The 21000-nt window shown below is 55.0% G+C and overlaps 4 protein-coding genes across 11 annotated transcripts in view; 1 reads left to right on the top strand and 3 right to left on the bottom strand.

Annotated features, from left to right (window-relative positions):
- The window catches only part of GALNS (galactosamine (N-acetyl)-6-sulfatase), a 44913-nt gene extending 38649 nt beyond the window's left edge, over window positions 1-6264 (bottom strand). Inside the window, exons 1-4 of one of the 2 annotated variants that reach the window (XM_064723492.1) lie at window positions 6140-6264; window positions 3751-3874; window positions 2493-2567; window positions 1416-1518 (exon numbers count right to left, since the gene is read on the bottom strand). In XM_064723492.1, the coding sequence (XP_064579562.1) occupies window positions 1416-1518; window positions 2493-2567; window positions 3751-3874; window positions 6140-6259 (422 nt within the window). In that variant the 5' untranslated portion in view covers window positions 6260-6264. Of the gene's footprint in view, window positions 1-1415; window positions 1519-2492; window positions 2568-3750; window positions 3875-6139 lie in introns of those variants that run through there. The other variant, XM_064723493.1, reaches the window with a different exon arrangement.
- A 26-nt stretch (window positions 6265-6290) lies between these two features.
- Window positions 6291-9211, top strand: TRAPPC2L (trafficking protein particle complex subunit 2L). The gene is made up of 5 exons (XM_064723491.1): window positions 6291-6387; window positions 7294-7466; window positions 7851-7938; window positions 8117-8196; window positions 9043-9211. The coding sequence occupies exons 1-5, from the start codon at window positions 6355-6357 to the stop codon at window positions 9086-9088; spliced, it is 420 nt and encodes a 139-aa protein (XP_064579561.1). The 5' UTR covers window positions 6291-6354; the 3' UTR covers window positions 9089-9211.
- A 588-nt stretch (window positions 9212-9799) lies between these two features.
- Window positions 9800-14762, bottom strand: PABPN1L (PABPN1 like, cytoplasmic). Its single transcript, XM_064723490.1, has 8 exons — window positions 14664-14762; window positions 13964-14138; window positions 13742-13850; window positions 13258-13322; window positions 12322-12428; window positions 12156-12243; window positions 11909-12051; window positions 9800-11547 (listed from the first exon to the last, which is right to left on the bottom strand). The coding sequence occupies exons 1-8, from the start codon at window positions 14681-14683 to the stop codon at window positions 11508-11510; spliced, it is 747 nt and encodes a 248-aa protein (XP_064579560.1). The 5' UTR covers window positions 14684-14762; the 3' UTR covers window positions 9800-11507.
- Window positions 14763-15337: 575 nt separating this feature from the next.
- CBFA2T3 (CBFA2/RUNX1 partner transcriptional co-repressor 3) overlaps window positions 15338-21000 on the bottom strand; it is a 29060-nt gene continuing 23397 nt past the window's right edge. For 6 of the 7 annotated variants that reach the window (XM_064723545.1, XM_064723546.1, XM_064723543.1 and 3 more), the window contains 5 exons: window positions 20872-20957; window positions 20446-20647; window positions 20240-20308; window positions 19896-20086; window positions 15338-19108 (listed from right to left, as the gene is read on the bottom strand). In XM_064723545.1, the coding sequence (XP_064579615.1) occupies window positions 18833-19108; window positions 19896-20086; window positions 20240-20308; window positions 20446-20647; window positions 20872-20957 (824 nt within the window). In that variant the 3' untranslated portion in view covers window positions 15338-18832. The remainder of the gene's footprint in view (window positions 19109-19895; window positions 20087-20239; window positions 20309-20445; window positions 20648-20871; window positions 20958-21000) is intronic. The other variant, XM_064723541.1, reaches the window with a different exon arrangement.

The following is a 21000-nucleotide window of genomic DNA, read 5'->3' as shown; positions in this document are numbered from 1 at the left end:
TGTCTCTAAAGGGGATTTTGGTAGCTCAGTGTTTATTTAACCATTCCATCTTCCCCTCACAAGCCTGGATCTGCCCCTGTCCACTTTGTGCATCCCCCTCTGCACCTTCTGAGCATAAAGGGCATAAAATGCATAAAATGCATTCCCTTGGAGTTACTCTGAGCTGTTCCAAATGAGTTATTACAGAAAGAATCCTCATTTCAGCTCTGGTTACAGCTTGCTGATGGAACTGCCACTGCAGGTCTGGCCTGCAGGATTCCACCCTTTCCCTTTTGTAGATGTGGGAACACAAAGTTGTTCCTGGCTGTTCCTACAACAGGGCAGATGGAAAAACACCTTATCCTACAAAAGCCCTAAAAGAACTTACAGGGACATTAAACAGTGACTGAGATCCGTCTCTGCATCTTACAGCACAAAAAAACCTGAGATTTAATGAAACACAACAAATTCCACACTGGTCATGGAAAATACTTGACTTGCAAACTTATAATTAAACCATGGAATTTACTGTCACAGCACACACTGAAGAGATTTTAGAAGGGATGATGGAACAATAAGAAAATTATCTGCTGGAAAACCTCAGTGAGGCCAGGAGGAGACTCCAGTTTTTACCCAGCATTTCTTCACACCTTTCCAGCCCTGACCAGAAGTTTTTGGATGCACAATAATGCCCTGCACATTCCTACTTAGTCCTATTCCTGCTAACAGCTGCAGGTCTTTCCAGATTTGCCTTTTTTCCCCAAGGAACTGGCACCAATCTGCATTTGCCTTGTTTATTCCTTTTCCCTGAGTGTATGAATTTCCATTTATTAGCACTGAACTGCAGCTGATTGCACCCAGCCCACTGAGCTGATCCCTCAGGGCCATTCTCCTGCCTGGATTTGTGCTGATAAATAATTCACTGTCTTAGGGTGCTTTGCTTTCCTCCCAGTTCCAGCAGGTGAATCCAACCACAATTCAAGCTCAGCCTTCTCTAACTTATTAATGAAACTGATAAAGAAATTCCTGTTACTTTCCACAGGAACTCAGTTCATTAATAAAGTCCCAAAATATAGCAAGAGTCAAAGATAAAAACCACGTAGGTGCTCAAGGCAAATTCCAGCAGAATATCCTGGTGTTTTCTGATTAAATAAGTGGTGTGAGGTGTGGATAAAAGCCCAGAGTTGAGGAGTTTATAAATACAAATACACACATAAAACCTCCTCGACTCTTTGTATGAAGACACATGTAAGTATTTGTAATGGGAACATTCAGGAATTGATCCCAGCAGGGGGAAGATCCACCACACTTTCCAAACTTGAACATTTGAGCTTCAAAACAGTTTTTTTTCCCCCTGTAATTCTGTTTTTATTGCTGCTCCTTCCCAACACACACTGAGTGAAATCTCAAAGCAAGACACCTCCAAATAAATTTACCATTTGCCAATGATCTTATTGGTGTAACCAGCTTTCTTCAGGAGCTCTGGAAGCAGTAATTCAGAATCTGGGATTCCTCCTACTATGTCCTGTGGTGTGTATGCTGTGGAAAACAAATTAAAAACACCTTTCTGACTCTCCAAAATATTGCAGCACACAGCTCATGTACTGGATCAGAAACAGACTCATTTGGAGTCCCAGCAATGCCATTTCTTGGAAGTTCTCCCATGGGATGGAGAGAATAAATTGATGCAGGGAGACCAAAGGGAGATTTCCACCCACTTGTGCATGAGGGTAAATGATAAAGGGAGCTGGCACCTCAGAGTGGAGGTGAGACCCCTGAAAGGGAGATGTCACAGAAAATCAGGTGCTTTAGGGGTGGTCTTTATGCTGTAAATTTGCTTTGTGTTTTCTAAAATGAAGGCAGCCTTCTTCTAACTCAAGCAACAAAGGGATCAGACTGCAAGGGCTGCTCTGATCTATTACAGATTGGACTTGATGGTCCCAAAGGTCTTTTCCAACCTAATTCATTCTGTGGTTCTGAATGAAATGAAGAGTGTCTCAGCCCCTGAGGCTCCCAGGGGTGACTGTGCTCAGGGAACCAACCCCAGGCTGCTGCTCCTGCCCAGCCATGTCCCAGCACGTGGCATTTGTCACCCTGGGACCCAAATCAACCCTGGGACCTTCCCTGGAGGCACCAGAGGCACCAGGGATGGAAACCTGCTCTGAAACTGGGTGGAAATGTGCCTGCTGAATAATCTGTGAGCAGCCAGCTCTCCCCTGTGGGTTTTACACCTCCACCTGATTGTCCCTCACCAGACCCCAGTTCCCCTGCCCAGAGGAAACATTTCTCAGAAATATCTCAGAAATATCTCAGCAGAAACAAATGGATCAAGCAGCCTGGTTTATCCTCTTCATTTGATGAGGAGGAAGCAATAAAATTCACACTTATTACAGCACTTAACAGTTTGGTGGCACTCTGGAACATCCATGGGGATGTTTGTCCAAAGAGAAATTTGGAAACAAGGCCCAGAGGGAAATCAGGAGAGGAAGGGAGGTGAGGGATGAGGCTCCTACCGTTCCTGGCGTGTCCATTGGTGGTGTAAAAGCCGTTCCTGACCGGGAGCCGGCCCGTCAGCAGGGCTGCCCTTGCTGCAAACAACACAAACACTTCTTTACAGCCATCCTCTGCTAAATATTCAGGTATTAAAACCTGAATATAGGTATTTAGATTGCTATATAATATTATTGCAGGAGGATGAGGGCTGCACATCTGACTGGAGTCACAGCCAGTCACTAAATCACTCACACTCTCCCATGAGCCATGGGGAGAATCAGTTCTGAGGCATCATTTGAGTAATTCCAGCTGAAATTTGGCCCCTTTATTAAATTAGCCACACTGAAGAGTCATTCCTTTGAATAAGCAATGGAGGAACCCTTACAGCTCAGTTATATATATATTTATTATGTATTTAAGAGGAAATCCTAGCACAAACTGATTAGATGCTCAAGGCTAAGCTTTCGAGCTTGACTGAACAAAAATCATGAAATACAAAGAAAGAGCTGTCCAGCTTTGACAATAAAAGTCAAGTCCTGACTGCAGGGAATATTTAAACAGATGTTTAACTTCAAGCCTATGCAGTGCCACCACTGGCTTAGCAGGATTTCAGCATATTTTAAATGCCTTTTCTGAGCAAGAACATCATCAACACACTGGCAAGTGAGAGCCCAAATATAAAGCCCCTGTTCTTCATTTTTGCTTCAGTTCTTGGCAGCTAATCAGGTTTGAGAGGAAAAAAAAAAGCAAAAAAAAAAAGAAACCACCTCACAGAAAAAACAACAAGGAGAAAAATATCTTCCTCTCCCAGACCCAAACGTTCCTTTTATCTCCTGTCCCTGTCCCAGGAGTCTTGTAAGACACCAGGGGCAAAAGCAGGACACAAACTGCTGCCTTTCCTTGCATGAAAGGCTCACCAGAGCCAACAGAATCAGACCAAATATGTCCAGCAACAGATCAGATCCTGCTTTGTTTAACCCAAAATGAGAAAGATGAAAAAAAATGCAATGACTGGGGCTGGAGTACTGAATTGGAATGGTACAAAAATCCTGATCGCTGAAACAGTGCTTTGTATGAACTGAAAACTGTCGGGTTTCCAATCCAAACAGAAATAAGAAGGGAGCAAAATGCAAGATCAAAGCAGCAAATGTGATCTGTGGCCTGAGGGCAGGACTGGCTTGGTTGTCAGCCCATGTCAGAGGCTGGCACACACCCCAAACTCCTCAGAGGGAGGAGATGTTCCTCATGCTGACACGGTTCCCAGTGCTCTGTACTTACAGGGAGAGCAGAGGGGGCTGGCAGTGTAGAAATCCAGGAACAGCATCCCTTCTGCAGCCATCTGGTCCAGGTTAGGGGTTTCCTTGGAAGGCTCTCCAAAAGCTCCCAAATCCCCCCAGCCCATCTGGAAAAGGAACACACCAGAAGATGTCAAAGTCCCTTTCCACAACCTCATTTTTGGGCCCACATAACACTTTCATTGTACCCTTTAATTGATAAATGTTTACAGTGCTCATCTCCCTACTCAGCACCTCACAAATGTGACACAAATGTGACACAAATGTGACACAAATGATCTCTGCCAGCCCTGCGGAGCAGGGAACTCTCACACTTTCCCCTGCTGGGTGGGAAACTGAGCACACACAGGATTAAATGATTTATTCACAGGGATTAAAGCACTTGCAAGGAGCCCAGTGCCTTCACTGTTACTCAGAGGCCTGAGGCACACCCAGAGCAAGGAGGAAGAGGAAGTTACACGTGGTTTACTCGGGGCTGTGCAGCTGCACGTCTGAGCCCTCAGTGCCTGCCCTGCTGTCTGTGCTGGGGCCCAGGACTCCACCTCAGCCTCTGCAGGGCTGCAAACACAAGGCCAAGGCCTGAACTCCAAAGCAGCACTGCAGGAAAAGCCAGGCAGTGTTTGCAAAGCCAGAGGAAGCTGCCAGAGGCACCACCAGCCCCTGTGCTTATCTGCAGGACTGTGCCTTCACCCTGCTCTTCCTCCTGATCCTGAGGGGTCACACAGCAGGAGAACCCCAACATTCCCATCAGGGCTCTGTGCTCACTGCTGGAAAACTGGGGAAAGCTCAGCTCCAGGCAGAAGGTTCTGGAAGGGAGCAGCTCAATGGGCACCACAGGTGCTTTGGGAAAGGCAAGGTGTGTGTCAGGTGAGCCTTGGATGCATCCAGATCCTCAGGGAACCACCTGATGCCATCAGATTGGACAAGGAAATCACTGCAGAGATGGTGTCTGAGTTAAGGAGCATCCCTGGGATGAGGGATTAAAATGGATCCAATGGATTCACCCCCAAGTTCTTGATTTTTCTGCATCATCAAGGAAGAAAGACAAAAAGAATCTCACGTGGCTCTAATTCCAGAGTCACAGAGGGTGAAGGGGAAAAAAGCAGGGAGAGGTGTTTTTAACGAACATATTAAATAAATCAATATTAATAAATCAATAAAGCTGCAGACAGGAGCCTCGTGCTGCACCATCACCTCCGGGGTGGGAGAACCCCTGTCCCAGAGAGCTTTCCTCTGGAAAATTACAAACACCAGCTTGGGAGGGGGAAAAATTCCTGAATGGAAAACGGAGATCACTGAGCTTGGGAAACACTCTGAGTCCCAGCTGTGCCCAGTCCCCAGCCCAGAGCACTCAGTGCCACCTCCAGTCCTTCCCTGGGCACCTCCAGGGCTGGGGACTCCAGACCTGCCTGGGCAGCCCCTGCCAGAGGCTCAGCTGGCTGGAAATGCAGGGGATTCTCCAGCTCAGGAATGTGGGGACACCATGGAACAATGGGCACGATAAACTGGCAATAAGGGAAGGTTTGCCCACCCTCGTGAGCTCCTTGAGCAGCTTCAAACAGCGACAAACACATTTCCACCACAAACACACCTGGAAGGGGACAGGAAATTATCAGGAGAGAAGCAAACTGGGTAGATGGCAGCAACCTGAATGTGTTGGAAATTAATATAATTCCTTATCCATGTGGCCAAGGGTGCAAAATTGAAAATATTTAAGTCAGAAATAAATCTGTGATAATTCCTGCTCTTTAATAATTTACTGTCATTTTTCTCTTCCCAGTTCAGAGAGCAATAATGAGCAGAATTACTTTTCTTGTTTAGTTTTTCAGGAGGCCACCAAGCCCCTCCTTGTGACCAACAATCATCAGGGTAGGAAGGGAGCTCTGCCAGGGACACCTGGGGCAGGTGACACAGGGACACATCCAGGTGGCTTTGGGATGGCTCCTGACAGGAGACCGCACATCCCTGGGCAGCTGTGCCAGGGCTGTGCCACCCTCCATGGGCACAGGCTCTCCTCGCGTTCAGAGGGAACCTCTCGTGGTTTGGTTCATGGACAGTGCAGCTCCTCCTGTCCCTGGGCACCCCTGGGAGCAGCCTGGCACCGTCCTGTGACACCCACGGGAGCGTTTGTAGGGATTGATGGGACCCTGTCAACCGGACCTTCCCCGAACGGACCCGCCCGGCTCCCGGTGCCCCTCAGGCGGTCCTTCCCCGGCTCCCGGTGCCCCCCCAGCCGGACGGGCCCGGCTCCCGGTCCCCCCTCAGCCGGACCTGCCCGGCTCCCGGTCCCCCCCCGCAGCCGCACAGCGCTCCGGGCCCCGCACACCCGTCCCTCCATGTCACCACCCCGTGCCCCGCGGTGCCGCACTCACGTCGTCCATGAGCAGCAGGACGATGTTGGTGGCGGCGGCGGGGCCGAGCAGGGCCCAGCACAGCCCCAGCGGGCCCAGGGCCCAGCGCAGGCCCCGCGGCCCCGGCGCCGCGCTCGCCATGGCAACCGGGCCGCGCGCGCCACGTGACCGCGCCGCGCCACGTGACCCCCGCGCGCACCGCGTGACCCGGCGGGACCGGGAGGGGCGGGGCCAAGATGGCGGTGTGCATCGCCGTGATCGCCAAGGAGGTGCGGACAGCGGGGGGACGGGGGGACATGGGACACGATGTGCGGGCCCGGGGGGGCAGCGGGCCCAGATGGCGTCCTGAGGCCTGAGTGGGGCCGGGTGGAGCAGCGAGGTGTGAACGGGGACTGGAGGCCTCAGGTTGAGGGGAACAGGGGTCAGTGGGGTCTGGGGAGGGGTGAGGGGAAAGAGGCCGGGGCTATGGGGCGGGTGAGGTTGTGGGATATGGGAGAAGGGAATGGCAGGGTTTTGGGTTGTGGGGTTGAGAGGAGCAGGGGTCAGTGGGGTCTGGGGAGGGGTGAGGGGAAAGAGGCCAGAGCTCTGGTTTTGGGGTCTGAGCAGGGCCAGGGAGGTTGTGGGGTATGGGAAAAGGGAATGGCAGAATTTTAGGTTGTGGGGTTGAGGAAAACGGGATTAGTGGGTGAGGGGAAAGGGGCTGGGCCTCAGGTTGTGGAGTTGAGGAGAACAAGAGACCAGTGGAGTGTGGGAAAGGGTGAGGGGCTCTGGTTTTAGGGTCTGAGCAGGGCTGGACTGTGGGTTAGGGGAGAGGGGAGTGGGCAGGATCCCGGGCTGTGGGGTCTGGATGGGGGTGAGGGAAGCAGAACAGAGCCAGGGGCAGGGGGGCAGCACTGGTGGGAAATGGGCTGGGCAGGAGCAGCCAGCACAGGCACAGTGTGAGGGTGCTCTGGGCTGCCCTGCTGCAGGGACAGAAGGGTTTTCCTTGGCACAGACAGGCACAGGCTCTGCTGGGGCAGGAGAGCACAGAGATCTGAGCCTTGTGTGCTGCCTGTGCAAATAGGTCCCCTGCCATGGGGACAGCTGTGCTCCAGAGGGGCTGTGCTGGGAACACAAAGGGTTAACCAGCTCTGGCAGCAGCAGTCCCCAGACAGTGTGGTTTGCTCTGCCCCCAGAATTACCCCCTGTACATCCGGAGTGTCCCCACGGAGAACGAGCTCAAGTTCCACTACACCGTGCACACCTCCCTGGACGTGGTGGATGAGAAGATCTCAGCCATGGGCAAAGCCCTGGTGGACCAGAGGGAGCTCTACCTGGGGCTCCTCTACCCCACTGAAGACTACAAGGTGTATCCTTGTCATGCTTTGGGCCAGGCCTTTGTGGGTTTGGTTTAATCTCAGAATATTCTGAGCTGGAAGGGATCATCAATCCAACCCCACCCTGGGCATCCCTGAGGGCATTGTCCAAAGGCTCTTGGAGTTCTGGCAGCCTCAGGGCTGTGCCCATTCCCTGGGCAGTGCCCAGCACCCTCGGGGGGAAAAACCTTTCCCTGATATCCAACCTAAACCTGCCCTGGCACAGCTCCAGCCATTCCCTGGGTGCTGTCCCTGTCCCAGAGAGATCAGCTCAGTGCCTGCCCCTCACGAGGAGGTTCCCCCATGTTTCCTGTCCCTCTGGGCACAGCCCAGCCTGCTTTCTGCTGTGTGGGAGCAGCTCCTTGACCCCTGCCCAGCTATGGCTACGTGACCAACTCCAAGGTGAAGTTTGTCATGGTGGTGGATTCCTCCAACACAGCCCTGAGGGACAACGAGATCCGCAGTGTGAGTGCCCCAGGGCAGAGGAACCAACAATTGATGGATTCACCTCCAGCCTCACTGGGGCTGCCCCTGCCAGCCCCCCAGGCTGCTGAGGAGCCAACAATTGATGGATTCACCTCCAGCCTCACTGGGGCTGCTGAGAAACCAGCAATTGATGCATTCCCCTCCCCTCCCTTTGCAGATGTTCCGCAAGCTGCACAATTCCTACACAGACATCATGTGTAACCCCTTCTACAACCCTGGGGACAGGATCCATTCCAGGTGAGTGCCTTGTCCACTTGTGGATCTCTGACACCTTTCTGGTATTTTCAGGGCACCTCTGATGCCACAGGACCAACCTGTGCTTGGCCAGTTCAGGTGTGTGCTCTAAGAGCCTTAATGAGAGCAGTGATATTGGTTTGGGGCTGTTCCTACTCCTGAAAAACTGAAGGTGTCATAGAAAGTTCTACTGAATTCTCACTGCTACCTCAGAACTGGGGTTACAAACCTTAAGCCAAAAAAAATGTATCTTTTTGTGAGAAAAAATTACCTGAAAATAGAGGTAATAATAATAACCCCCAAACAAACATAGAATTAACCCCAGAACTAACCCCCCAAAAAAACCCAAACAAAAATACAAACCATGATGATAAATCATCAACCAATCACCCACCTAATTTTACATTCTTGTAGCTTGATTGATGGTCCTGGAGGTCTTTTGCAGATTTAATAACTGTGAATATTGAAGTGTAATAAGTAGAACAGGTTAGAGTGAACAAGTGCCCTTGTCCAGGGTTTATCCTGGGTAGGGACAAACATTCAGCACATGGAATTCCTCACCTGTGAGGGTCAGTGTTCCCCATTCCCATTGTAACCTCACAGGGAATTTCAATAAATTGGGAGTTTCTGTTTCTTGGCAAGAACAATTTTGCACACACAGAGCAGCAGCCAGGATAAGACCTGTCCTTACCTCAGCTTAATTAAAAGTCGTTAATCCCTCAAGAGCCTGTGCTGTAAAGAGGAAAACCCTGTGTCCAGGCAGAGGCAGGGTGAGAAAGTGGTTTTGTTACAAAAGCTGTGCAGAATGAACTGCTTCCCTTAATAATCTCTGTTTATTCCCCTCTCCAGGGCTTTTGATACCATGGTGAACTCCATGATGATGCAGGTGTGCTGAGCCCCTTCCCACCCCCCTGGGAAACATTCCCTGTGTGCAGGAGCATGCCTGCAGTGCTGTAAATATTCCATTCTGTGTCATAATTTAAATTTCTTCTGTGTAAAATAAACCTGACACCTGCAAGCTTTGCCTGGATTTGTACTCGAGCAAACCCAAACCACTGCTCAGAGACTCATGGCATGGTTTGGGTGGGAAGGGACACTAAAGCCACCTCACAGGGACATCTTGCACTGTCCCAGGCTGCTCCGGGAACAAGAGGAGCTCCAAGGTCCCTTCCAACCCAAACCTTTCCAGGAGTTTCCCTGCCTGGGCTGATTCTGGGTGCCTCAGGTGCTGTTACCACTTTGCACAGTGACTCCCAGCCCAGGTAGAGCAGCTGGAATGAACCCACCCCATCCAGCATGGATTAAACCATCAGGATTGCACAGCTGCCTGCCTCATCCCAAATTCATCTCCATTAGCATCTCCCCCTCCCCTGCAGCTCCCTGCTGCTCTAATTACAGACTCCCAAATCAGCAGCAGGTATTTATGTGGAATAAAGCACAAATTGCACTGAAAAGCACCCCAGCTCCATCACAGGAGATGCAGGCACACACAGCTCTGCTGCAAGCACCTCCTCAGTTCAAAACCACAGAAACCAGCTAAAAATAACAGATCTGCCCAGATCTCCCATCCCCAGGGGCCTGGACAAAGCCAGAACTGCGCACGAACTTCACACAGCAGGATCGTTTATTTTAAAAATAAGTAACAGTTACAAATACTTGCTCAAACAGAACTTAAGTACATTTTATCAGCAACCACCTGGAATATCAAGGGAGGTTCAAGCCTCTCCCACCATCTCCACAAGGCACAGCTGTGCACTGTTATCCACAAACATCTCCAGCTAAAAAATTTGGCTGTTTTCACTCACAGAGATGGCAGCTCAGTGTTGCCTCTTCCACAAGAGAGTCCAAATACCCCAAAGTAGTTTTTTATTTAAAAATAACCCTCAAAAATGTATAATCCTATCAAACAGAAGCCCTAGAAAAAGCTGGTTTACAGTCTAAGCCTAAGGGTAGCTCAAATCAAGGTCGGTCTCAGCAGCTCTGAGGACGATATCAACACAACATGCAGAGTTAAGGCCCCAAGCTTTAAAAAAATCTACAGATCTTAAAGGGGAAAAAAAATCAGTGGGATTTTTAGCCTGGCAATGCCCCTGAGCTGTGAAAAGCTGCTTTAGGAGTCGGTTGCATCTGCTGCATCTGGGTTAGAGGAATCCTAACCAAGGATCCTGAAAGATTAGAGGGAGAATTACATAATAAAACCCATTTCCATGCAGAACTTCTCCCAGGAATGCTGTCTGCCTGGGTGCCCAGCCTGCCCATTCTGACACAAAGCTTTTCCTTTAAAAACATGGGGCTGCATAAACACAAGTCCAGCAGGGAAGGGAAGAGCCAGGACCCTTAACTTGCCTGGTACCCAGCTCCTGTGGTGCTCTTTGGTCCTGAGCCTCCTGCAGGGCTCCCACCACCCCCAAAAGTGACTCCAGAGCAGCAATGGTGATGGGAATGAAGAGACCAGACCAAAGTGCACCAGTGAAGGTGGTTTTGTAATGCTGCTATGCAAGAAATAAAGTGAGGAGTTGCCAGCATCCTTTGACCCCTGGAGCTTGGAATAAAAGCAGGAGGGAGGGAAGAGGAGTTTGCTGACAGCCAAACTAAAAGAGAGGAAGGATTTTGTGACACCCAGGTCTTGTTTAACTACCACAGAGATACAGGGGCTCCCAGAGAAACAAGAGATGCTTTTTCCCTGTCCTGGATGTACAAACACAGCGAGCTAAAAACCAGACCCAAACCACATCAGGCCTCCCAAGAGGAAGGTCACACTCAGGGCTGATGATGGAAAAGCTCCCCAGCAATCAGATCTGGAGCTGCAACACAAAACCTTCTCCATGCATTTGGGAAAGGAAACAGTCTCTAGGCTCTCAGAAGAAGAGAAGGCTGAGCATCCAGCTGCTGTAGGAAGAGCTGAGGAGCTTCATGGCCAAGCAGTGGCATGGAAGGCAGGCATGCAGTCAGGCAGGAGCCAAACCAAACTCTCCAGGACAGCCTTTTCATGGGATAAGGAGGAGTCTTGATGGTCTGGGAGATCTCCTCCCTTCCCAGGACAGAGTTCTCTGGAATGAGCCTGTTCTCCGTGCCAACACAAGGCTCTGGGCAGAGCTGAGGTGGGATGAGCTCTCCTGGGTGCTGGCAGCATGGAGCAGGTCCCATCTTCCCTCCTGCAGCCAGCACGGGGCTCACCAGCAATCCTCACGGCCAGGCAGATGGCATTCTTAAAATTAATCTGGTTTTTGGCTTGGGCAGGCGTATTTTTAAATCTCTCCCATCCCATCTCCTCATTTCAGTCCCATTGGCATCACCAGGCAGTCCAGCCTCTTCTAGTATGGAAAATACCAAGGCAGCAGCCTTGCCCGACCCCTGCACAGGAACAAAAGCAACACCCTGAAGCACAGGGGCACCACCCCCTGCTCCTTCAGCCTTCCAAGGGCTGAGACCCCCAAAACTAGGGGATCCCCACAGCCAGGCCCAGCTCTGGGACTGGTCATGCTGGGACAGTGCAATGCCCACCCACCACTCCCCAAATTCCTGCAGGGGCAGGTGACAACTCCAACACTGCAGATATTCCTTCCCTCCAGAGCCCTCCTCCATCCTCCCAGCCACACCACAGTGTGTGGGAAGGGCACAGCAAAGCCCACCCTGCTGCACACCTGAGAGCCCACAGGGGCACAGCACAGCCCACCCTGCTGCACACCTGAGCAGCCCCCACGCCCAGACTCACCTGTAGGCTCTCCCTCTGACCCGGGGCTGCTGCCCATAGGGGCCCCCCCAGCGGCCCAGCCCGCCCCGGGCATGGAAGCAGCCCCGGTAGCCGCCGCGGTCCGTGCTGCTGATGCCGGGCATGTTGGTCCTCTTGGGCAGCACCTGCAGGGCAGGGAGGGGCTGCTGGAGCTGGGGTTTGGCCCACACCAGGCAGGCAGGGCTGAGAAAGGTGGGAAGAAGCCCCCAGGGGCTCCCCCAGCTCTCACCTTGATGACACGGCCCCTGAAGACGCTCTCGTCCAGCTCCACCGCAGCCTTGACGGAGCTCTGCTCCTCGAACTCGATGTAGGCATAGCTGTGTGTGGGCAATGGTGTGAGCAGAGCCCCAGGCACACCCTGCAGCCCCCCAGCCCCCCCTGCACACTGCACTGACCCTTTGGGGTGGCCTGAGAACTTGTCACAGAGGATGGTGACGCGGTTGATCTGCCCACAGCTGTTGAAGTGAGACTCCAGCTCTTCTGCTGTGCCCCCGTAATCCACCTGCAACGACAGCCCCAGCCCTCAGCTCTCTGGCATCTGATGCCTTGGGGTTCAGCTTTTACATTTTTCAGGTTTTCTGCTGCCTGGTGTGTAACTCTGAAACTCCCTGTGAGGTGTTAGTAGGGTCTCTTCACAGGGTGGTTGGACAAAACAATCCCTTCCCAGCTGGAGAATCAAGGACAGCCTTACCCAAAAAGCACAAACAGCTGTGAAGGGAAGGGAGCAAGGCAGGGGGTTGAGACTTCATGAGCTGGACAACTGAAACCAATATGTAGATGAACTAAAACTTAGAAAAGTGTAAAAACTTGTGACTGGGATCCACCTTGGCTTCAACCTGGGTGCAGCCCTGGCCAGGCTCTTGTGCTGCCCAGGGTGTGTCCCTTTAAGGCCTTGCAGTAAATACCTATACTGTCCATTTAGCTCTGTCTGGTCTCTGTTCCAGACCAGCCTCTCAAGGCAGCAGATCCAGCAAGGGAGGCAAAGGGCCCAGCTGGCCCCACTCACACCCCCAGCACAGCTCAGCCCCCGCTGAGGCTCAGGGGACCCTCCCAGCGCTGAGTGCCCCCGCCTGGAACACAAATCCAACAGACAACCTGCCCTGTTTTGAAGGAACAAGCAACACCACCCAACCCACAGCTTCTAGGGGGCTTTTGGGAAGCTGACACCTGCAACAGGTGAGCTGCAAGTGGAGGATAACGAGCCACATTCCCAGGCTGGGCACAGGGGAAATACCTGGGATGGGAACAGCCAGGCTTTGGGGAGGGGCAGATCCACACCAGGGATTTGGGATACACACCCAGCTGGGCACTGAGCAGGGGCTCCCACTTACATTGCCCACATAGATGGAACGCTGGTCAGCCTCCACCTTCTCCTTGGTAGTCAGTGGGAAGAGAGCTGTGGAGAGGAGGGATTTGTCACGGACAGAGGGACACATCTGTCTGCTCCCAGCACAGCCACCCTGAGCTCCTCAGATCCCTCTCACATCCAGGTGTACCCAAACCCTCACACTGTGGCCCTCTCCTCCACCCCATTACCCCTTTTCTTTTCACTGTGACTCCTCTACTGGGGCTGTTGGTACTAAACTCAATTACTTAATTGAATTAAATGCAATTAAATTAATTTACTACATCTGGGCCCACACAGGTAGGAGGTTAGAGCTGATGGAATGTGCATTAGCAGGCCTGGAACCCCCTTCACCCACCTTATGTGTCCAGTCCCAGAGAGGCACAGCCAAGTCCTCTGGCTCCAATTGCCACCCTGTGCCCCAGAGGGGTCCCTGGGGAGGGCCAAAAGCACCCAGGGACAGCCCATACCTGCTTCTGAGCTCATGAACAGGTGATTGTCAGCTTCCAGCTGCAGCTCCTTCAGCCTCTCATCCTCCTTCTCTATTTCCCGCAGTTTGGCTTTGATGGCCTCCAGCTCCTGCATCCCAAACCAAGAATTTCACAAGCAGCACTTGGAGCAAGGACACCCCAGGTGTAAAAGGGTCCCCATTTCCTTTGGAAAGCTGGTTCCCCATGCAGGCAGGCACTCACCGGGTCCTGAACATCCTGCTCCTCCGCGCTGTTCCCCTCCTGGGGGCTGGGGTCTGAGCCCTCATCCACTGCCTTGCACACGGCTGCCACCTCTGCCACGTCCCAGGGCGCCGCCTCCGCTTGCAGGGACGGCGGGTCCTGCCACCAGATCTCCGAAGTGTCCAGGAAGAGAGGACTGGGCAGGAGAGGGGGCAAAAGGCATTGAACCAACAGCCATTTAACGTCTCGGCTAAAGCACAGCCTCCGCCGGGCAAGGGCGTTTCCAGCAGGAGGATGGAGAGGGGACATTAACGCAGCTGCTTCTCTGTGCAGCAAAGCCCCAGCACTGCAAAGAGCAGCCAAAGGGCTGCGGCTCACACTGAGGGGGTTCCCAGCTCACGGGGGCTGCAGAGTGGACAGGGAAGCAGCTGCCCTAGAGCGGAGAATCCCCAGCGGCGGGTAGGGACGGGAACGGGCAGGCAGCACACGGCCACCGGCAGAGCAGCGAGCAGCCAAGGCAGAGCCGCACCCTCCCAACCCCCGAGGGGGCACGGAGGGACACGCCCTCCCACCCCGGGGAGCGGAGCGCCGCCCGGGCAGCAGCCCACGGAGCGGTGTCTGGGCGGTGCCCGGGCTGTGTCGGGCAGTGCCCAGCCATGTCCCGGCAGTGTCCCGGAGCCGAGCCCGTCCGGAGGCCCCGCGGCCCCGGCCCCGCACGCACCTGGCCCGGCCCCCGAACATTGCTGCGCGCGGCCCGCGCGAGCGGCGACCACGTGCGGCTCTCCCGCCACCACGAGCGGGGCGAGTGCCCGCGCGCCGCTTTTCACACATCAGCGGCCAATCGGGGCGGGGCGCGCGCCCGGGCTCCGCCCACCGCCGCCAGCGGGGGAACGGTCCCGGGGCCGCAGGTTCGAGACCCGGCAACGCCGTTCAGCTGCGGCGGATCGGGGTGGGCAGGGCCCCTCCCAGAACCGTTCAGCTGCGGCGGATTGGGGTGGGCAGGGTCCCTCCGCCCCTCCCAGAACCGTTCAGCTGAGGCGGATCGGGGTGGGCAGGGTCCCTCCGCCCCTCCCAGCGCCGTTCAGCTGCGGCGGATTAGGGGTGGGTAGGGTCCCTCCGCCCCTTCCATCGCAACCAGCCCGCTGGTGCGGCCAGCTGGCAGCGCAGGGGCAGCAGGGGACACCCCAAGGGCGGAGCTGCAGCCACAGGTGGGACACATCCCTCTGAGTGCCCCCAGGACACACCTGAGTTACCCCGCCATGAACGCCCCTCCTTTGCAGTGAGCGCCCCTAGGGCTGTAATGAGCCCCCCGAGGCAGGAGTGGGGGCACAGGGTGCAAAGCACTGCCAGGAATGGGGGATGAGGGCACCCAGCACAAGCCCAGGCTACGGAGCCTCTGGTTGATATTAAATTGTCTTTATTACACAGATACAGAGTTAAGAACAGACATAACCTGAATCATAAAGTTTACATCTTTCACAGGTCAAACATACAGTACACTTAGAGAAAGCGGGGAACAGCAAGGGGGGACAGCATGCCGAAGGAAAGTCCTACCACGTCATCTCTCGTCGTGGGCTGGCCCCACGCCTGGCCCGGCCGGGGGCTCTGCTTTCCAGCCCCCCGGTGTCCCCAGGCCGGGGCTGGCAGGGCAGGGCTCGGGGAAGCGGCCGCCAGGGACGGGGGACAGCGGCACCCCCTCCCCGCCGGGGCCGTGGTGCTCGGTGACATCGGAGGAGCCCCCGGGGCTGCCACCGCCCGGGGGACACCCCATCACAGTGCCCGGCACCGGGGGACACAGCGGCATCCTGTCCCCAGCCTCAGAAACGCTGGGATGCGGAGGGGGACCCAGCAGCCCCCGGAGGAGGAGGAGGAGGAAGAAATGCTGCAGGGGAGTTCGGGGGGCTCTGGCAGTGATGGAGCGAAGGCCAGGCAGGTGTGGGACCCTGCTCCAGCCTCGCCGGGACGCGGCACTTTGGTTTCAGCTGGGATTGTGGGTTGGGAGCGAGAGGAAGGGGCTGGAGAGGGGACCCCGAGAGAGCCACGTCCCTCCTGCCACCTCCCAGCGCCACAGCAGCGCCCCGGGCACGGGCACCTGCCACACGCTGTCCCCGTGTCCCCGATGTGGCACCCCGTGTCCCCAGGCTGTCCCACGGCCCCCGGCCCGGCCAGGCTGTGCCAGCACCACGCTGCCACCTCCGAGGTGCCACCAAAGGGGCACAGGTCCCTTGGTTCCCAGCACCACCATTTCGGAGCAAACCCCCAGGGAAGCGCCCACAGCATCGCCGCAGCCCCGCGGCCGCTCCGTCCTCCCCGCAGCACAATTCTATTTTTTTTTTTTTTGGGAAATCTGACATTTAAAGCTGTCGTTCTGGTTTGGCCGCCCGTCACCGCCGTGCCCTCCCTCCCCTCCCTCGGCTTTTGGTTTCAATGCAAGGTTCTGTAGGGTAGTTTTATTCTTAATTAAAATTAAAAAAAAAATTAAAATAATTCGGAAAAAAAAAAAAAAAAAGCAAACCAGCAGGGAGCGGAGCGGAAAGGAGAGCAGACCCTGGGCAAGGGATCTCGCCCCCGGTTTCCCGGCGAGGTGGAGGTAGAGAGGCAGAGCCCCGGCAGGAGCGGGGCCGGGGGCGGCGGGGACGGGCGGGGACAGGCGGGGACACGGCGGGGACGGGCCCGACACCCGGGCGAGCAGGGGCATCTGCAATACTCTTATATATTACCTCTTCTCAGGAAACGTAAGAAAAATAGACAATATTACATATGTCACACCATAAATAAAGTGAACAGTCACGGGAGGGGCACCCGGTGAAGCTCCCGGGGTTGGGGTGGGGGCACAGAAACCACCCAGGGGGTGCACCGAGGTCTTGGGGGGCACAGAAACGTCCCCGGGATTGGGCCAAGACCTTGGGGTGCACAGGAAACCCCTGGGGGGATGCACCAAGATCTTGGGGTGCACAGAACCCTCCCAGGAGGGTGCACCAAGATCTTGGGGTGCACAGAACCTTCCCAGGAGGATGCACCAAGATCTTGGGGTGCACAGAACCCTCCCAGGAGGGTGCACCAAGATCTTGAGGAGCAGAGAAACCTCCTGGGGGGGATGCACTGAGACCACAGAACAACAACCCTGGAAGGATTCAGAGAGATCTCGGGGTGCACAGAAACCCCCCGGGGTCTCAGGGTGCACAGAACTCATCCAAGGTGACGCACCAAGATTTTGGGGTGCACAGAGCCCTCCCAGGGGATGCACCAAGGCCTTGGGGCGCACAGAACCCCCAGCAGGGCTGGGTGACAGCGGCACAGGGCCATCACCCTTGGCGTGTGCCAAGCTCTGCTGTGGCCCAGCCCAGCCCTGTGACCGGCAGCACAACCCCCCCAGCCCCGAGCCCTTCCCTCCTCTTCCTCCCCTACGGAAAACACACAGGATGGGTTTTGCAAATGCAGAAAAACTACAGCTCCTCTCGATGCCAGGCCTGCTGGGGCCAGCGCCACGGCTCCACGCTTCCTCCTCATCCTTTATTTGGCAAACGTCTCTTATTATTATCACTAGCATCATTATTATTATTATTATTATTATTATGGTTCATTTTTGGACCTCTGCAGACACTATTTACATTCACATTAGCGCACAGCACTGCTGCCTCCGCTCGGAGCTCGGGCTTCCCCTATTGCACTTCCTCCTCCGTGCTGCTCCAGCGAGGCAAGAATCCCAATAATCCACATTGTCCTTGGCCAGGAAGGCGGCAGCGTTCCTTTTCCTTTCCTTTTCCTTTCCTTTTCCTCTTAAAAATCCTTGTGAAACAAATCCAGCGCGGGGTGTGGGAGCAGCCTGGCAGTGAAGGGATGGGGGGTCCCCCGACGGCTTTGGGGAGGGAGAAACCCAAAATCCATCTTTTAACTTCCCTTTTTTTTGAAATTTTTTTTTATTATTATTCTCTTTTTTTTTTTCTTTTTAATCTCCTTTTTGTTCTCCTTTTCCAGGGTGGTGGCGGGCAGAGGTAGAGAGGTGCCGGCTCCGGCTGCGGTTCTCAGCCCCATCTCCCCCTCCCACGCCTTGGGGGTTGGGGTTTTAGTAAAAAAACACCTTTTTTTTTTTTTTTTTTTTTTTTGCTTTATTTTAATAGAAATTCTTTAAAGCCCCAGGGGCATGTCCATCCATCCTTGTGGGGAGGGGAAGGAAGCGACAACAGAACGAAACGAACTTTGGCAGTGGAGAGACGTTTGGATCTTCCTTGGTTTTGGATTTCCTTTGGAGCAGAGGTGAGTCTGGTCTGTTCTTGGCTAGCTAGCAAGGTAGTTACAGGTGAGCGTCCGTCACGCGTCGTCTGGTTTTTGGATTTTTCCTTTTTTTTTTTTCTTTTTTTTTTTTTCTTTTTTACAATTTCTTACTTAAAGCCAAAGAGTCCGACGTTTTCTTTTTTATTTTCTTTATTTTTTTTACAAAAAAAAAAAAAAGGTAAAAAGAAAAAATAAAAAAATAGGAAGAGAGAGATGAAGAAAAGCAGGTTCTTTCCTCCTCCAAGTGAGCCCCTCTGCAGCACTGATGGGGGGTGGGATCAGGCTGGTCTCTCCCCACAGCACTGATTGGTGATGCTGGAGCCAAATCCCTCATCCAAAGAGCAAAAAAAGAAAAACAAAACCAGCCAAAAAACCCAAAAAAATCCCAAACCACAATCCCCCAGCCGATAGAAAACCAACCGAAAAAAAGCCAAAACAAAGACTGAAGAAAGAACAGAGACCGGTATTTGCCTTAACTCCACTTAAAGCCCAGTTTGAGGATCCGTGAGGATTAGTTGTGAGAGCTAGAGAGGTCGTTTCGGAGGTCACACGAGTCAGTCAGGTAGCTGAGGAAATTGCACGGGGTGCAGTCAGTCAGTCAGTGCGTGGCTTTGCTCAGCGGGACGCGCTGTCCAGCGGCGCCGGCGTGGCCGGGGTGCCGGCGCGGGACGCGGCCACCGAGCCCGCCTCGCTGGGGCTGCTGGCCACGGCGGGCACCGCGTCGGGCTGGCCCGGCCCGGGCGCGGCGGGGCCCGGCAGCCCCTGCAGAGTCTGCCCGCAGACGTGGTGGTGCTTCTCCCAATCCTTGTGCTGGCAGAAGGAGCCGCAGTAGCGCGCCGTGTTGCAGCCGCTGCACGTCTCGCTCGCCTTCCGCCCGCAGTTCCAGCAGCTCTGCGGGAATGGGAACGTGGCCTCAGCTCTGGAGCGTGCACCCCAGGCTGGGCTGTGCACCCTCACCTGGGACGGGGCACTCCATCATCCCAGACCATGTACATCCATCCCAGAATGTGCACGTCCATCCCAGAGTGTGCACGTCCATCCCAGAGTGTGCACGTCCATCCCAGAATGTGCACATCCATCCCAGACCATGTACATCCATCCCAGAATGTGCACGTCCATCGCAGAGTGTGCACGTCCATCCCAGAATGTGCACATCCATCCCAGACCATGTACATCCATCCCAGAATGTGCACGTCCATCCCAGACCATGCACATCCACCCCAGAATGGATACAGCCATCCCAGAGTGTGCAGCCCTGTCCTGGACCATGCACATAATTCCAGAGAGTGCACATCTATCCCAGTCTCTGCACATCCGTCCCAGACCATGGACATCCAGAGTGTACACATCCATATCAGACCAGGCACACCAATTCTGGACCATACTCCCCTATCCTGAACCAGGTCTCACTAATCCCAGACCATACAACCCGACCCTGGACCATGCACAACATCCCAGACTATGCACATCATCCTAGACTGCATCCACATCCATGCCTCCCATCATTGCCCACACCCTGCATCCCCACCTTGGTGCAGGAATTCCCCTCTCCTCCCATCCCAGGGTGCTGCTGCACGCTCCCATTCCCACCCTCGCACGCAGATGCTGTGACATCAATGGCATGACAAGCAGGTCCCACACACCAGCACTGCCACCACGCCGTCCCCAGGGTCCCCACCTCGCTCGAGTCCTCCTGCTGATTGATGACAGTGAGGGCATCCTCGGACGCCTGGCGCTTGGCCTCGGCCAGGGCCCGCTCCATCTTGGCGCGCTCGGTGGTGATCAGCTCGTGGGCCTTGCGCTCGGCGTCCGACACGGCCTTCTGCAGCTCGGACATGGCCTGGCGCTTCACCTCGTTCACGGCTTCTTCTGGAAGGCAGCAGCCGAGCGTGGCCGCGGTGTGCCACTGCCCCAGCACCCCCCTTCCCGCTAAACTACCCCAAATTCCTCCTGCACCACAGGCATCCCCATGAGGGGAGCTGGGCAGAGCCCTGCCAGGGGCTGTGTCCACCCCGCACTCACCAGCCTTCCTCCAGATCTCCTCGGGCATGTACCCGGAGAGCGGCCGCGGCGCGAAGTCCCGGTGAGCGTCTGCCAAGGAGAGAGGGGACGCCCTTAGGAGATGCCATCCCCTGGGAACGCCCCTGCCGGCAGTGCCAGACCCCCGGGAGAGCGGCGCGGGCACCCGGAGCGGGCGCAGCCCCCGCAGGCAGCCCGGGGGTCAGTACCTAACTGGGGAGCCTCGGCGGCGGCCGAGGAGGAGGAGTTGTGGGGCCGTGCTGAGGGGGGGCTGCCTTTCTTCATGTCCTCGGCGTCGCTGTAGCGCCGGATCCAGTGGTTGAGCTCCTCGCGATCGGCCTCCTGGCACCGCCGCAGCACCGTCAGCGAGCGCCGCGTCTTCTCCACCATGTCCATGATGCAGTTCAGCAGCTGTGGGGGCAACAGCGGGCGTGGGGAGGGGGCTCTGCTGCAGGCAGCTGGGGGCTCAGTGCCCAGCACGGGGGGCTCAGTGCCCACACTGGGCAGGGGGATTTGGGCTACGCCAGGCTGTGCCAGCTCCAGGGTGCAGAGGATGCTCGGGAGGAAACCCCCATAAGGGATTAAGGGCAGAGTGGAAGGACACACAGACGGGATGGGACAGGGACACCACTTACATTGTTGAGGTGCTTCCACTCCTCGGCCCACTCCCGGTCCGTGAGCCGGTGGTCGATCACCTCCTCCTGCCGCGTCCCGTGCACGGCTGCGGGGCAAGAGCAGAGCAGGGTCAGCCCTGCAGGACCCCT

This window comes from Zonotrichia leucophrys, chromosome 11, assembly GCF_028769735.1.
Source record: "Zonotrichia leucophrys gambelii isolate GWCS_2022_RI chromosome 11, RI_Zleu_2.0, whole genome shotgun sequence".
NCBI lineage: Eukaryota > Metazoa > Chordata > Aves > Passeriformes > Passerellidae > Zonotrichia > Zonotrichia leucophrys.
This window is presented reverse-complemented; position numbering and strand designations above follow the sequence as displayed.